Source organism: Notolepis coatsorum (genome assembly GCF_963971535.1).
Source record: "Notolepis coatsorum genome assembly, chromosome: 7".
Taxonomy (NCBI): Eukaryota; Metazoa; Chordata; class Actinopteri; order Aulopiformes; family Paralepididae; genus Notolepis; species Notolepis coatsorum.
In genome coordinates, this window is record NC_140171.1 from 104,426,432 (window position 1) to 104,442,607 (window position 16,176).

At 42.6% G+C, this 16,176-nt stretch overlaps 1 protein-coding gene across 1 annotated transcript in view; it reads right to left on the bottom strand.

Annotated features, from left to right (window-relative positions):
* Nucleotides 1–16,176, bottom strand: part of cusr (Copper-only SOD repeat protein) — a 68,322-nt gene that overhangs the window by 26,856 nt on the left and 25,290 nt on the right. The window contains exons 3-6 of the mRNA XM_084319280.1: nt 14,775–14,874; nt 8,303–8,380; nt 7,131–7,235; nt 1,583–1,715 (exon numbers count right to left, since the gene is read on the bottom strand). Of these exons, the coding sequence (XP_084175406.1) occupies nt 1,583–1,715; nt 7,131–7,235; nt 8,303–8,380; nt 14,775–14,874 (416 nt within the window). The remainder of the gene's footprint in view (nt 1–1,582; nt 1,716–7,130; nt 7,236–8,302; nt 8,381–14,774; nt 14,875–16,176) is intronic.

Genomic DNA, 16,176 nt, shown 5'->3' on the forward strand with positions numbered 1-16,176 from the left:
GTTCACTGTATACAAACATGCCGTGTTCGAGCCAATCAGCAATACCAACTGAGTCACGTTAGCTGCGCTAAAAAAGTATGACGGGGCTCTATGGAGAAACCATGGCACTCCCCTGACTAAACGTTGTTTCAAACGAAAATGGCTGGATGTCATTTTGCATTTTACATATCTAGCTTTAAAGTCAAGGTAGACCGCGCTCTCAGTATCTGACACTGGGTGCTGAAATCCCAAGGATTATGAGGAAAAAAGCCGAAGGCCGGACCAGCACTCTCAGATTTAAAAAAATACATACATAAATACATATCTAGCTTTGGCATGGATTGATTGTTTAGATTGCTAGCATGGCTAACAAATGCAAATATTTTGTAGTCTGCCCCGTTGTTCTGACCAGGATTACGTTCCTTTTGCCTCCTTGATGCGCGCGCACACTGACGTATCTGACGTAGGCCTACTGTATACAGTGAACAGGTCTATACACAGTGTCTGCAAACCTACAAGTGCTTACATAAGATAAGATAAGATATTCCTTTATTGATCCCCTTGGGGAAATTTGGGTGCCATGGGGGAGAGGAGGTACAGGTATGGGCAGGGTAATAGAAGAATGTAATCTGAATATAAAAATATGAGAAGAATAAACAGTATACACAAGGTGCAGGTGAGTGTCAGTACCCTAACTGGCATGATATATACGTCATACATTATAGTCCGAGCAGGTTTTGGTGGTTAAGAGTCAGACACACTTAGTGGTCTGACATTCCTAATAGTTCTCGAGTTCTGCAGCTGTTAGTTCTCCAGCTGCTGGCAGCGGTCCATGCCCACGTCTGTGAAGCCTGATGGCCGCTGACCATTACCATGAGATAATGGTTCAGGTAACAGGTCATTACCATAAGATAATGGTTCAGGTAACAGGACCATTACCATGAGATAATGGTTCAGGTAACAGGCCATTATGAACAAAAATGGTTACAGATTTTAAGACATACACTGAACAAAGATATAAACGCAACACTTTTGTTTTTGCTAAAAAAAATTCACGAGTTGAAATCAAAGATCGAAGACTTTGTCTATGTACACAAAAGGCCTATTTCTCAAAGCCGTCTCCACATTCGTTGTGAGGCCGGTTGGATGTACTTCCAAATTCTCTGAAACTAATTTGGAGACGGCTTATTGTAGAGAAATTAACATTAAATTCACGCGTAACAGCTCTGGTGGACATTCATGCTCGCTCAAAACTTGCGATATCAGTGGCATTGTGCTGTGTGATAAAACTGGACATTTTAGAGTGCCCTTTTATTGTGACCAGCCTAAGGCACACCTGTGCAATAATCATGTTGTCTAATCAGGATTATCTCTGCAATGGAGAAGTGATCACTAAACAAGTTTGTGAACATACTTGAGAGACCATACCATAAGATAATGGTTCAGGTAATGGTTCAGGTAACAGGAGATAAATAGGCCTGTTGTGTACATAGAAAAAGTCTTAGCTCTTTGATTTCAACTCGTGAAATATTGGAGAAAAAATATATATATATAGATTGATGGAAAGATATATCTCTCTGTATTACGAGCCTGTGTGTTCTACCTGTGAAGTCCCCGGCCAGCTGCATGTGGGTGTCGCTGTAGATCTGTCTCTCTGTCAGGATGATCTTGCCCTGCCTCCTCGTCAGGTCTCCCACCTCACAGCTCAGGCAGGAGTCACGCGAGCAGCTGGAACTCTTGGGGAGGAACAGAAAGAAACAAAACTCCCACTTCATTTCACTTCCCCTTCACCTGGACAATGACTGCACCATGATGACTTCTGGCCGCCTCAGACATACTCCTATCCGAGCTCTGGGAGGGTCACCAAAGAGAAGTCGCCTATTCTCGGTCCTTGCCCCACAATGGTGGAACGAACGTTCCCACCACAGTTAGGACAACCGAAACCTGTCCAATCTAAAGACGCACTTCTTCAATCATTATCTAAAGAAAATTATAAAAAAAAAACTCTAACCCTAACTAACCTTACTGTCATGCACTTGTCCTAATATACTAACCTACACTGTAGCACTCAAAACTTTGATGAACATTGTTACTCAGCTGATAGAGTTGTACCCGTCCTGCTGACTTGTTGTACAAAACTTGTAAGTCGCTTTGGATAAAAGCGTCAGCTAAATGACTAAATGTAAATGTAAATGACTGGCAGTGGTGGAAGAAGTACACAGTTCCTTTACTTAAGTAAAAATAGAAATACCCAGATAAATAAGTACTCTAGTAAAAGTAAAAGTCCTCCATTAAAAAAAAAAAAACGTAAGTAAAAGTAGAGAAGTATTAGTTATTGAATTTACTTAAGTATCTAAAGTAAAAGTATGCATTCTACATGACGTTTGTGTATTCCAGTGCTTGGGAGTGTTCAAGCCTCGATCCACTGACCTCTATAGGTAAAGGTATGTCGTCCAGTTATGCTGCTCTGATTATGTCCTCTGTGAAAGTATATAATCTTCATACATTTTTGCCATGTTTTCTATGCAAAATCTTTTTCTTCAAAGTAACTAGTAACTGATGGGTTCAGATAAACGTAGTGGAGTAAAAATTACAATATTTCCTTTGAAATGTAGTGGAGTAAAAGTATAAAGTTCCCCAAAATGGAAATACTTGCGTAAAGTACAAGTAGCTCGAAATTGTACTTAACACTTTAATCGCCATGGGTTAAATTCCTAATTTACCATCCCTCGCCAGCTCTATTTGTCTATGGAGAAGTTCCCCTTCTTTGCAGGGCTATAACTTTTTAAATTCTATTGCTAAATTGCCATTATTATGGCCCATTCAATGTCCTATATGTATTGTTCAGGGTGTAGCAACGTTAAACTTTTTCATTCACATATTCATACTAAAATATGGTCTAAAGTATAAGTATGTTTTTATCGTTTTCTGCAGCTTTCTTCAGAACGTGATTTATAGCCCTAAATGCATTATATTGATGATCAAATACAGTTTGGTAGGAATCTGTGCGAGATAAAAAATGTCAACTGGACGTGGTTCTAGAAGTTTCTATGCATCATCTGATGATGACCGGATGGGCGGGGGATCGTTTATAATTCCGTGGGCAGCGTTAGATGATTCATCCAGAGTGGGTATTTTTTTTTTATTGATTGAATACTTTATTTTGACACAAATCGTAGGACAAAAAAACATTTTAAAAGACAAGACAATAACAGTGTCAACAACGCTGGTCAAAAATGGATAAAACACAATAAAGCCAAGGCTTGTTTCCATTGTGGTCATATGTTCATCAGATCAGTTAGTATAGAAGACGTTAGAAAATAACGCTGAATCTTACCGTGGCTTCCTCGCGCCGCTGGCAGATGAGCGTGGAACAGAATTTTTTCTATTATGGGATGGAGAAATGCCAGATCCATTTCCAGGTTGTATAATAGTATATACGTCCAAATCATGTTGTTTTTTCGAGTTATTTGCACCGATCGATGTTCACTGTGTCAATACGGAGTCTCTCTAACGATAGCGAGTGCCCGGACCACATATGGATGAGCACTACCGGTTCAAAGGTTAATTTCCGGTTGGCGATCTGCCGATCGGCCACCAGATGGCGCTCTTGAACCGCTAGAGAGTTGAGAGGAGATCAGCAGTGTGTCTCAGGGCTCCGGAAAGGAAATATGATTTCGATGACAGATTTTTGAAATATTGACATCAAAGACGAGTTACGGCGTCTTCGGCAGAATGAGCATGGCTAGGAATGACGTGTAAACTCGTTCCCGGCGATCATAGTGTTAAGTACAGTACTTATTTAGTTACTATCCACCACTGATGATTGGTTTGGATCCTCATCATTCCCTCACTCATGTATTGTAAATGTTTCTTCTGTAACATAGGAGGTAGGGGTGGGAATCACCAGAGGCCTCACGATACGATACTATCACGATACTTGAGTCACGATACTAAAGATATTGCGATATGCTGAGTATTGCGATATTAATATTGCGATATATTGCGATTTATTACCTTTTTTCAACTGCAAAGTAAAACTTTGTCAACATGTTTTATCTAATAAAATAAAGTTCAATCTGTTCATCTCACTTCAATCATTTTTATTGCAGAACATGGTATTTTCTCAAGCAGACAGATGTAAACACTAATCTGTGTTGCATGTACCTGACAAACTGAACTGTTTGTATTACAGTCATATTCCAACTTAACTGAATGCACTACTGTACTATTACAGGTATTGAAATGAACAATGCAACTTCCTTATAAAAAAAAAAAAATACAATTTATTTTGATTTTGATTTTCTTTTAATAAATAAATATCGATACTTGGCATCCCTGTATCGATACAGTATCGCCACGCAAAAGTATCGCGATACTACTACGTATCGATATTTTCGCCCACCACTAATAGGAGGTCACTACTTTTAGTCCCTCAAGATCTGTAATCTGGTGCACTTTTCTTTCTTTCGTCTTTATTTTTTATTTCTATCTGAACCCTTGCACTTATTTGTATTTGCACTTTTTGCACCATTATGTTTAGTATTATGTACTGTATATGTATCTTTTGCTCTATGCTTTTATCTGTGAAGCACTATACAGTCACAACTGTTGTAAATGTGCTATATAAATAAAGTTGATTATGATTGATTATAATTATGACTTTATAATACAGTGTAATTACCCGGAACGTACCGTGTAATGTCCTAGTATGAATCCTAAATATTTACCGGTTCTTACTCGTACTTTAAATGTAGGTACAGCAGAAGAAAAAAGGAACAATTGGGGATTTAGCCTCTTAGCATGCGTTTTTAGGATGATTTGCCCACCGGCACTTTGGCGACCCCTAGTGGCTCGGGTGTGCATATTTTGTAATACTATATATATATCGAATTGAAGGCTTATTTGTTGCCTGTCGATAGCGACAAAATCTATTCAGCGGTTCTCAAGTTACATGCTGGTATTTGAGGCTTGTGCAAAGTACACAGTATTGCGCAAAATACCACTCCCGACACTTGGCGCAGTAGTTCCGTCAATCTAGATCCGATCTCAAAAATGATTGTGGATTTTTGTAGCCAATGAGTGTGGCTTTCCAATGATAACCCACGTGGGGATGTATGAATCTAAAAAACAGGCGAAAACAGGAAGAGAAAAACAGCCAAATGAATTGAAGTCTATGAGAAAACTTAGTTTTTCTTTTGTACACAGTTTACCAAAATCACTCATCATCACTCATTTCTGAATGGATCTTTATGCTTCAGACTATGGGCCCGTATGGATTTGTAAGCCATACCACCTTCTGGGGAAATACTACCTCTGGACTACTAACTACTACAGAAAAACTTGAGTAACAAGTTTTTCTACAACTCAAGTTCAGACCTATGTTACCATATTACGTTAGCACTAAAAGTGAATTTGCATGTGCTATAAGTATAAAGTATGTTGTTTTGGTTTGCAAAAAAAGTATGCAGTCCTCAAAAACGAAAACAAAAATGGCCAAAATGGCCATTGTAGGTTAAGAGGTTAGAGAACAGTGAATTTACTGAGTACTCTGTACAACGCAGGCTGTAAAGAAGTCTCACTTTGCTCTCTGTTTGGAGCGATTTGTAGTTTTGTAGTCTTATGTACACACTGGAAGTGGCGATCACAGCTATAATGTCTAGCATTGTTCATGAGCGGGCTCATTGCTATTATACCCAAGAAAGGAGACCTTAAGAACTGCAACAACTATTGTGGGATTATGTTGCTCTCAACACCAGGCAAAGTGTTCAACGCATTATCTTGGACAGACTGCGAAAAGGGGTCGATGATGAACTGAGAGAAAACCAAACTGGTTTCAGGAACGGTAGATCGTGCAGTGACCAAATTGCCACCCTCAGGATCATCATCGAGCAATCCATAGAATGGCATGTACCTGTCTATGTCAATTTCATAGATTTTGAAAAGGCATTCGATAGTGTAGACCGCAAGCTGCTTTGGAAACTCATGGCACACTATGGAATCCCTAAAAAATACATCAGCATAATCAAGAACATGTATCAGGACATGAAATGCCAAGTGTTACATAACGGATGTGCACAAGAACACTTCAAAGTGCTCACCGACATGAAACAGGGCTGCCTACTTTCCCCCTTCCTCTTCCTCCTATGCATCGACTGGATCATGAGGCAAACCACAACCAATAAAAAGACTGGCATCCAGTGGAGTCTAACGGAGCACCTCGAAGACCTGGACTTTGCAGATGACATCGCACTACTCTCACACAACCATCAACAGATGCAAGACAAAACCCAGCTGCTAGAAACAACTGCAGCTGAACTTGGGCTCAAAATAAATGGACCAAAAACTCAAGTAATCAGAGTCAATAATAAAAGCACGAACCCCATAACCATCGGGGGCCAGACACTGGAATTGATTGATTGATTGATTGATTGATTGATTGATTGAAAAGGTTGACAAATTCACATATTTGGGTAGTGTTATAGCTGTGGATGGCGGGACTCAGGAAGATGTAAGAGCAAGAATAGGAAAAGCAAGAGCAACATTCAACATGTTAAACAAGATATGGAAAACCCGAAACATCAAACTCAACACCAAGCTCAAAATCTTCAACTCCAACGTCAAATCCGTACTGCTATATGGCTCTGAAACCTGGAAAACCACCACTAACATCATCAATAAACTGCAGACCTTCATCAACCACTGTCTGAGACGTATCCTCAGGATCTTCTGGCCAAACACAATCACCAACATCAAGCTGTGGGAATGCACCAAGCAAGAATCAGTGGAGGTCTAGCTGACCAGGAGAAAATGGAGCTGGATTGGGCACACACTTCGAAGACACAACACCGCAATAACCAAACAGGCATTAACCTGGAACCCACAAGGCAAGCAAGGCAGAGGAAGACCCCAAAACACCTGGAGAAGAGACACTGAGCAGGAACTCAAGACGAGGGGACTGACGTGGAAACAGCTGGAGAGGATGGCTCAAGACAGACGGGGGTGGACACTTTTCATCAATGGCCTATGTTCCGAAAGGAACAAAAGGCCTAAGTAAGTAAGTATTGTTCATGAGCTAAGTAATCATATATATATATTATATATATAAAACATTTTAGTGTCTGTCCAAGGTGGTAAGGAAGAGTTCTCACCTCAGATACCATGTTGAAAGGATTGTAGGTGCCTCCAACCCTGCTGCACTGGCTGTCATTGACATGCGTGCGTTTAGTCGCTATGAACCAGGACATGTCAGGAATCTGGGTAACGGGAAATAATAAAAATACCTTTACAGATTTACGACATGAGGTAAAACAGGATTTGCCACATAAGTGTTCCACGTGACACCTTTACAGATGGAGCTAGTGACAAGCGTGCAGATAGAGCATGAATATGAACGTGCAGCCTTTGGTTTGATGCAGGTGAGCATGCCGATGGGTGTGCAGATTTCAAAATGTCAAATGAACCCAACAACCCCTGAAACAGACCAGAAGCAGAAGCCATATCGATGGGCTGAAACACAAAACCTCCTATCTACAACATTTCAGATTTTCTGATTTCACTTTGGATGATGAAAAACCTCCTATCTGCACCTATTCAGTCTGTCTGCAAGATATTTTCCAAAAGCCAAAAGCAGTGTATTGTATTGGGTATCCTTAAAGAAATTGCATTCTGCAAGAAAACAACATGTTTTTTTTTGTATTCTCAAGAAAGTGACATTTTCAGGTAGGAGGTTTTGCGTTTCAGCCAGGGTTCTTCTGAGTGATTCTCTCTGTGTGTTTCCATAATGGAGTCCACATCCACATCAACACATTAGCATGACGGCTGCCCAAGGGAAGCGGGAGCTGATCGTTTTGCGAAGCTTCCACTTCCAGGGAGTTTCAGTGGTTATGTAGGTATAATAGACCTATCTCAAGCCCCGCCCTCTTTTCTTGATCCTCCAATCACAGCTGTTGCTTCCCTCGGACAAACTTTGTTTGCGACAGTGATTCGAGGATGAAGAAAAGAGGGCATGGTTTGAGATAGGTAAATTGATGGATTCAAGTAAAGCATTTCAAATATATGCGTGTGTGTGCAAGTGTGTGTGAGTGTAAAGGGGACACTGACCTGTTTACACACTCATGCAATGGGTACCAAAAACATTATGGGGACAAATATTGGTGTCCCCATAACATAAATTAGGTTATGGTTAGGGTTATGGCTATGATTAGGTTATGGTTAGTTACAGAATGCATGTAAGTCTATGTAATGTCCCCATATTTCACATAAACAAACATGTGTGTGTATGTGTGTGTGCATATCTGTGCATATCTACACTTGTGCTTACATCCTGTCTAGATGACAATAGAAAGTCCATCGCCAGAGTGACATCCCCATTAGTACCGTCAGGAAACACCTGCTGAGACTGAAAAGAACAGACAATATGAACAAATGACAAGAAAAAGGGAGATCGATCGAGTAGAGATCGATGATGGCTTTTAAATCAGAGATCAGTGAGGAGACCCTGGGCTGGTTTACAATGGGGCAACAGTGGATTGGGAGGTAGAGCAGTCGTCGGGTAATCCGGAGGTTCCCGGTTCGATTCCCGTTCCTCCGGGGCAGCGTGTCGAAGTGTCCTTGAGCAAGACACTTAACCCCTAACTGCTCCCGATGAGCAGATTGGCACCTTGCATGGTCGCCTCCGCCGTCGGTGTGTGAATGTGTGAGTGAATGGGTCAAATGTGAGGCACAAATTGTAAAGCGCTTTGGATAAAAGCTGCTATAAATGCAGCCATTTACTTCCTTTTTACCCCCTATTGATAGGTTTTTAGTGAGTTGTTCCTCATCTTCATTGGGGCATGTCTGGGAGTGTCGCATATTTGGATTTCATGGTGGTTTTTTGTTCTTGATTTATCGTGATGTTTCTTCTTGACTTGTTCAAGAAGACTTGTACAGTCCATGGGGACATTACCTTGTGATTTCGGGGTTTACAAATACATTTGATTTGATCTGCCCAAGTAAATCCATAGTTGTAGCTCAAAGCTTTAATATTGAAGCGCAGTACAGGGCCCCTGTGGGGGGCTGACAGGCACAGCTGTTCTCTTGAGTAGCCAGCTAGTTTAGGGCCACTGGACTGAAGTGAATGATGATGCACCATATCATCCCCTCTACCGCAACCTTCCACAGCACTAATGAATTCACTGTCAAGTTCACAGCAGAATTACACTGTCATGTTTTTGTGGCAGCTAAGTAGCCATGTTTTTTTCCTACAGCATTTTGTGTGGCTGAATAAAGTGCAGTATAATAGTATAGTTATGTCTTTACAACTAAGGCTACGTTTAGACGGAGAGAGTCTGAACAGAAACCGCAAAAGTCGTCTTACGGTTTCACTTTTAATTTTGCGTTTAGACTATCGTTTTGGGATGGAATTCTCCGTGCAGACGAGGCTGTAACGACTCCAGACGACTGAGCCCCGCTGTCACACGATTGGCGCATATGTCACATGACGTGCTGTGAGGACCCGCCCTACTCTGCCTCTGATTCGCAGACTGTGGGTGGGGAATGTGATTGGACCAAAGCAGAGTCACTCACAGACAGTGGGTCCAGTCACGCCGCGGGACAGATTCTTGTGTATTTAAAACTTTAAAAGTACTGCCAATGTAGCCTTCAGGTGATCGCCATGGATAGAATCAGACATGCTTTGTTTACGCTTCTAGGCTACTGACGCATGCCTGTGATGTAAGCAGTACACGCGACGAGAGCCTTGACAACCCTTTCATCATCGTTTTATGCGGTTTGACAGTTTAGATGAGAGCGCAAAGTTTTATCGTTTCTAGGAATTCCACCCTGGAAGGTAGTCTCACTTTTTTGCGGTTTCACCCCGTAAAAACGCCATTTCCGTATAAATGAAAGGCACAATTTTTGCGGATTCACCTGCTAGCGTTTCCATCTAAACAGGGCCTAAGTTGCTCAGCAACCATTTTTTTCAGTTGGTTTTTGAACCCATTCAAGGACTGGGCAGATTTTATTTCACTGGGGATTTTGTTCCATTCCTCCCCCCTGCTATAGAGGAATGTACTTCTTCCAGCTTTGCTTTTCAGGTTGGGTATTTTCAGATTAGCTACACTAGCCCTGGTATTCAAGCTATGGGAGTCCCGGACATATAGAAAATTAAAAAAATAATTAGGACACAAACCATGTAAAATCTTCCACAGGGAGCCAATTCTTGGACTTAACTTAAGGACGACCCTCATCAACTTATTCTGCGCTGTCTGCAGCCTGTCTTTCGTTTTTTTCCCATTAAGCCACTGTACCAGGATAAGCAGGTGTAATCAAAATGGCACTGAATTAAAGAAATGGCTAATGTCCTCATAGCTTATCAAGGAACTTCAATATCCTTGCTAGATACTTGGTTTTTGCATGGACCTTACCAATAACGGAGAGGGCCATGGACTCGCTGGTCATACATTGATCTAATTCACATCCAAGATAAACAACAGACTTCCTTTCTTGAAGCTTTACACCATTACATTTAACAGAAAAACTGTAAACGTCCCTTAATTTATGCCTTGATCCAAAAACAATAGATTCGGATTTTCCTAAATGCAAAGATAACTTGTTGTCTTTGAGTGTGCATTGGAAAATGTGGAAAGTGAAATCTGTGGAAAGTAGGTCATGGTATAGTTTGCGATAAGAGATCATCAGGGGAAGATGGGGCGGTCCGCGGGTGTGAAATTCCCGTCGCCGTGCATGGTGGTGTGAGTGGCACGCAGGCTGTTTGTGTTTTCCTTCGGTCATGACATGCTTTATAAGGGGGTGTGTCTTGGACGGGGATGTGGTGGGGATTGATCTGTGGGGTCTTTGGGGGACTGGCTGTTCTTATGTCTGCCGTTCTACATTGCACTACTTTTATTGTCTTTTATACCTATTCTTATGTCTGCACTTTATGCATTGCTTTTATTCTGTCAACTGTATGGAAATCAATCATCATCATCATCAAACTTTATTTATTCTCAAAATGTTATGCCTATGTTCATTTTATGCTATTTGCTGTGGGGCTGCGGTCCATGTGTGAAAGGTGCTATATAGATAGAGTTATTATTATATATAAGGCTGTCAAAGTTAACGCGTTATTAATGCGTTAACGCACAATTCTTTTAACACCACTATTTTTTTTAACGCAAGATTTCTTTTTTACATTTTTTTTTACTAGACTTCACTCAGGTGTATTATTGATAATCTCATTGATACTGCTCCCCAGAACTGGAATATATAACCATCAAGTGTCGTCCTTTCTTCCTCCCGAGGGAGTTAACGGCGATCGTCCTGATCGGAGTGTATATTCCACCGCAAGCCAGCAACAAGGTTGCGCTCTCCAGACTACACGACGAGGTAAATAGAATACAAGTGGCTAACGTTAACGCCGCCATTTTAGTACTGGGAGATTTCAACAGCGCCAATCTGAGAAAGGTATTGCCTGACTTCTATCAGCATGTGACTTGCAACACCAGAGGCGGTAACATCCTAGATCACTGTTACACGCAATTTAAAGGTGGCTACAAGGCTCATTCTGATAGTGGCTTTGGTAAATCAGATCACGCGTCAATTTTTCTTTCACCAAAGTACAAACAGAGAATTAAAAGTACTCCCGTAGTCTCGCGAGAGGTGCAGAAATGGGATCTGACGTCAGAAGAGACGATCCGGTCAGTGTTTCACTACACAGACTGGAATGTGTTCCGCGACACAGATAACATTAATGTCTACACGGAGACAGTGCTGGACTATGTTTGTACTAGGGTGAAAGAAACAATCCCCACTACCAAAATGAAAGTTTACCCAAATCAAAAACCCTGGGTAGACAAATCCGTCCGTGAAGCTCTGAGAGAGCGCACCAAAGCATACAATGACGGCCTAGTGGAAGGCAACATGAATGACCACAAGGTGGCGCGACACAACGTAAGGAGGACAGTGTCAGAGGCCAAACGGCGCTACAGGGATAAAATTGAACTCCAGTTTGAACAAGCTGACTCTAGAGCTATGTGGCAGGGGCTCAAAACGATGACAGACTACAAAGGCGCCTCCCTCAAACTGAACAGTGACATCTCCTTAGCAAACGACCTCAATACCTTCTATGCGAGGTTTGATGCTGGTAATAACAACACCAGCTCACAAGCCTCGGCAATGGGGGGGGGGGGGTCGGCTGCTGATGGAGGCGCAGTGTTCAGGGTAACAGAGCATGAGGTGAGGTGGACCTTTAAAAAAGTGAATATCAGGAAGGCAGCAGGTCCGGACGGCATCCCCGGCCGCGTCCTAAAAGTCTGTGCCGACCAACTGGCCCCAGTATTCACTGACATATTTAACCTGTCCTTAGAACAGGCTGTCATCCCCACCTGCCTGAAGAAGTCCACTATTATCCCTGTACCCAAAAAATCCAAGCCTGCTTGCCTCAACGACTACCGCCCTGTAGCTCTCACCTCCATAGCCATGAAGTGCTTTGAGAAGCTAGTAAAGGGCTACATCTGCTCCTCCCTCCCCATCAACATGGACCCCCTGCAATTTGCATACCGCCCCAACAGGTCCACGGAGGACGCCATATCCCATGTGCTGCACACAGCAGCATCACACCTGGACAAGAGGCAGGGGAACTATGTGAGAACGCCTATTCATCGACTACAGCTCGGCATTCAATACCATAGTCCCCTCCATACTCATAGCCAAGCTCAGGGACCTGGGCTTGGGCTATGACCTCTGCCAGTGGGTCTTGGACTTCCTGACTGGCAGACCCCAGGTGGTGAGAGCAGGCAACTGCACCTCCTCATCCATCACCCTCAACATAGGGGCCCCCCAGGGCTGTGTTCTGAGTCCCCTCCTCTACTCCCTGTACACACACGACTGTGTGGCTCAGCGGAGTAGCAATACAATCGTCAAATTTGCTGACGACACAGTGGTGGTGGGCCTGATCTCTGCCAACGACGAGAGGGCCTACCTGGAAGAGGTCAAGGTCCTGGCGGGATGGTGCCAGGAAAACAGCCTCTCCCTGAACGTCAGCAAAACAAAGGAGATGATTGTGGACTTCAGGAGGTCGGGGGTCAAGGACTACAGCCCCCTCAGCATCGACGGGGCACCGGTTGAGAGAGTCAACAGCTTCAAGTACCTCGGAGCCTACATATCCGAGGACTTGACATGGACCACACACATTAACAGTGTGGTGAAGAAGGCACGACAACGCCTCTACTTCCTCAGGCGCCTAAGGAAGTTCCAAGTCAGCCAGAAGATCCTTAAGAACGTCTACTCATGTACAATAGAGAGCATCTTGACCGGCAACATCACCTCCTGGTTTGGGAATAGCACTGCACAAGACCGAAGCAGACTACAAAGAGTGACACGTTCAGCCGAACGCACAATTGGAGGGGGGCTCCCCACCCTCCAGAACATTTACTACAAGCGTTGCAAGGGCAAGGCTAAGAGAATCATTAAAGACTCCAGTCACCCGAACAACTGCCTCTTTGAACTGCTGCGGTCAGGCAAGCGATACCGGAGTCTCAAGGCGAGCACAGAAAGACTCAGAAGTAGCTTCTATCCCCAGGCCATCAGGCTGCTAAACGAACAATGAATGAACACTACACAACAACAACCACCAAATGCACATAGCACACACATCCACACGCACACACTCACTTTAAACAAACACACTGTAGCACCCACTCCACACACTTTATAGCACACACCCACTTTAAACAAACACACTGTAGCACCCACTCCCCACACTTTATATTTATGGATGAAGGATTGCACTACAACTCGTACACCTTACTGTAAATTGTACCTAAAATTGTACCTCATCCCATTTCTGCTTTGCACTAGATAGTACTGTACATTAGTACACTGCATAGTATTGTGTATTGTATATTATATGGTAACTCAGAACATTGTACATATGTCTATACCGAACACTGTGACCTCATTTTCTTCTTCTAAATTCATGCTATATTATGTTATTATGTTATTTGATACTATCTTGTCTAGCACAGTCTCTGGAGCGTAACAGTAAGAAGCATTTTGTATGAAAGTATTCTGTACTTCTGTATGACAACTATTAAAGAACTTGAACTTGAACTATGTTTGTTTCTGACTCAAAGTGTGTGTGTGAGAGAGAGAGAGAGAGAGAGAGAGAGAGAGAGAGAGAGAGAGAGAGAGAGAGAGAGAGAGAGAGAGAGAGAGAGAGGGGAAGGGCAATAGGTGTGTGTGTGTGTGTGTGTGTGTGTGTGTGTGTGTGTGTGTGTGTGTGTGTGTGTGTGTGTGTGTGTGTGTGTGTGTGTGTGTGTGTGCGTGCGTGCATGTGTGTGTGTGTGTGGGGGGGGGGGGGGGGTGGAGGGGTGTGAGAGAGAGAGGGGGCAGGGGGGGGTGATTCCTCATCCCTTGTGTGGGTGAATGTAACAAGTTCCTAACATTTTCTTCCCCCTATTATTTCATGTACACTTTATTCATTGTTTTAAATTATTATTTTCTTTTAAGTTATTTTGTGCATCACTGTTTTGAATTTGATGCAAATTTGCAATGCATGAGGGTCATCCTTTTGTGTTAAATGCAAGCATTTGTTGACTCTCATGTTGATAAGAGTATTAACATTTGAAAAAGATCAGTTTAAGGTAGATTTAGAACAGATAAAAAAGATGAGATCAATTTGTGATTAATCACGATTAACTATGGACAATCATGCAATTAATCAGATTAAATATTTTAATAGATTGACAGCCTTAATATATACATATATGAATATTGCAGAAAGTGAATAAGCCTCCGGTTCATGAGGCTCTTACCAGCTTGACTGTCCCCAACACTGTGCTGTTGAACGTGGCCTTGGCAAACACCCAGTGTCCATCTGTTGCAGTCTCAGCAGAGATGTCAGCACACTGCATCCTGTGTACAATATATACACGTATATGAACAAACACACACACAACAAATATTAACTGATGTAAAAATATCCTTCAGGGATAATCTTTAGGCTATATAATTGTACTGTATTCTGCTGACCCATCCTGAATGAATGAACAGGGTTATCGGGTTGGGAAGGCTGTGTATTTCCTTTACTAGTGCAGTGTGGCTTGATTGTTTGGCCTCCGGAAATGCTGCTTGCAGCGTTGTGGAGATCTTTGGAATGGCTGCTTGCAGCGTTGTGGAGATATTTGGTATAGCTGCTTGCAGCGTTGTGGAGATCTTTGGTATAGCTGCTTGCAGCGTTGTGGAGATCTTTGGTATAGCTGCTTGCAGCGTTGTGGAGATATTTGGTATGGCTGCTTGCAGCGTTGTGGAGATATTTGGTATGGCTGCTTGCAGCATTGTGGAGATATTTGGTATGGCTGCTTGCAGCGTTGTGGAGATATTTGCGATGGCTGCTTGCAGCGTTGTGGAGATATTTGCGATGGCTGCTTGCAGCATTTGCAAGAACTGCTCATCCGACTGACTTCACATTCAATGCTACACTCCCTTAGGTCCTCAGCAATACAAACATAAACGTAAAGTTTGTTATAGCGCCATCATCTGGCGAAATGGCACCATATTCGACACCGCACTCCTCTGCAATACACACATTGAGTGTGAAGTCGATTGGACGAGCGGTTCTCAAGAAATGCAAAGGATAGACACACACTATAGGGCCACCATCTGGCCAAAAGGCACCAATATATCTGACCGCACTCCCCCGGGACCAGTAATACACCTGCGGTTCAAGAATGAATGGACAGACAGACACACAAAACCTCAATAAGAGATTAGTATCAAAGACATTCTACTTCAGTAATCGCCCTCATAAGGTTGGCCCAGTGCCTTATTGTGCCAATGGAGAGTTCTTCAAGATAGTATTGTTAACAAATAACTCTCCATTGTCCAAGTGAGAAGGAACTAAAATAATTTCTGCTCAAGAACGTTCTCCTTCTTCCGTAATCATGATCATTTGCATACATCCTTTTGAAATATTTATCTTACATTTGTGGACATGAAACCAAGAGAAACAATGAGGAACAAAAAGTCAGCTGTCCTAACCCATACTGGCTGGTTCCTCTTGTTTTTAGTAGGTCTGTTATGTAAAGGGAGCTGTGGTCATTAACCTAGATTGAAAAAAGCTTTTGTTTTCAGACACACACACACACACACACACACACACACACACACACACACACACACACACACACACACACACACACACACACACACACACAC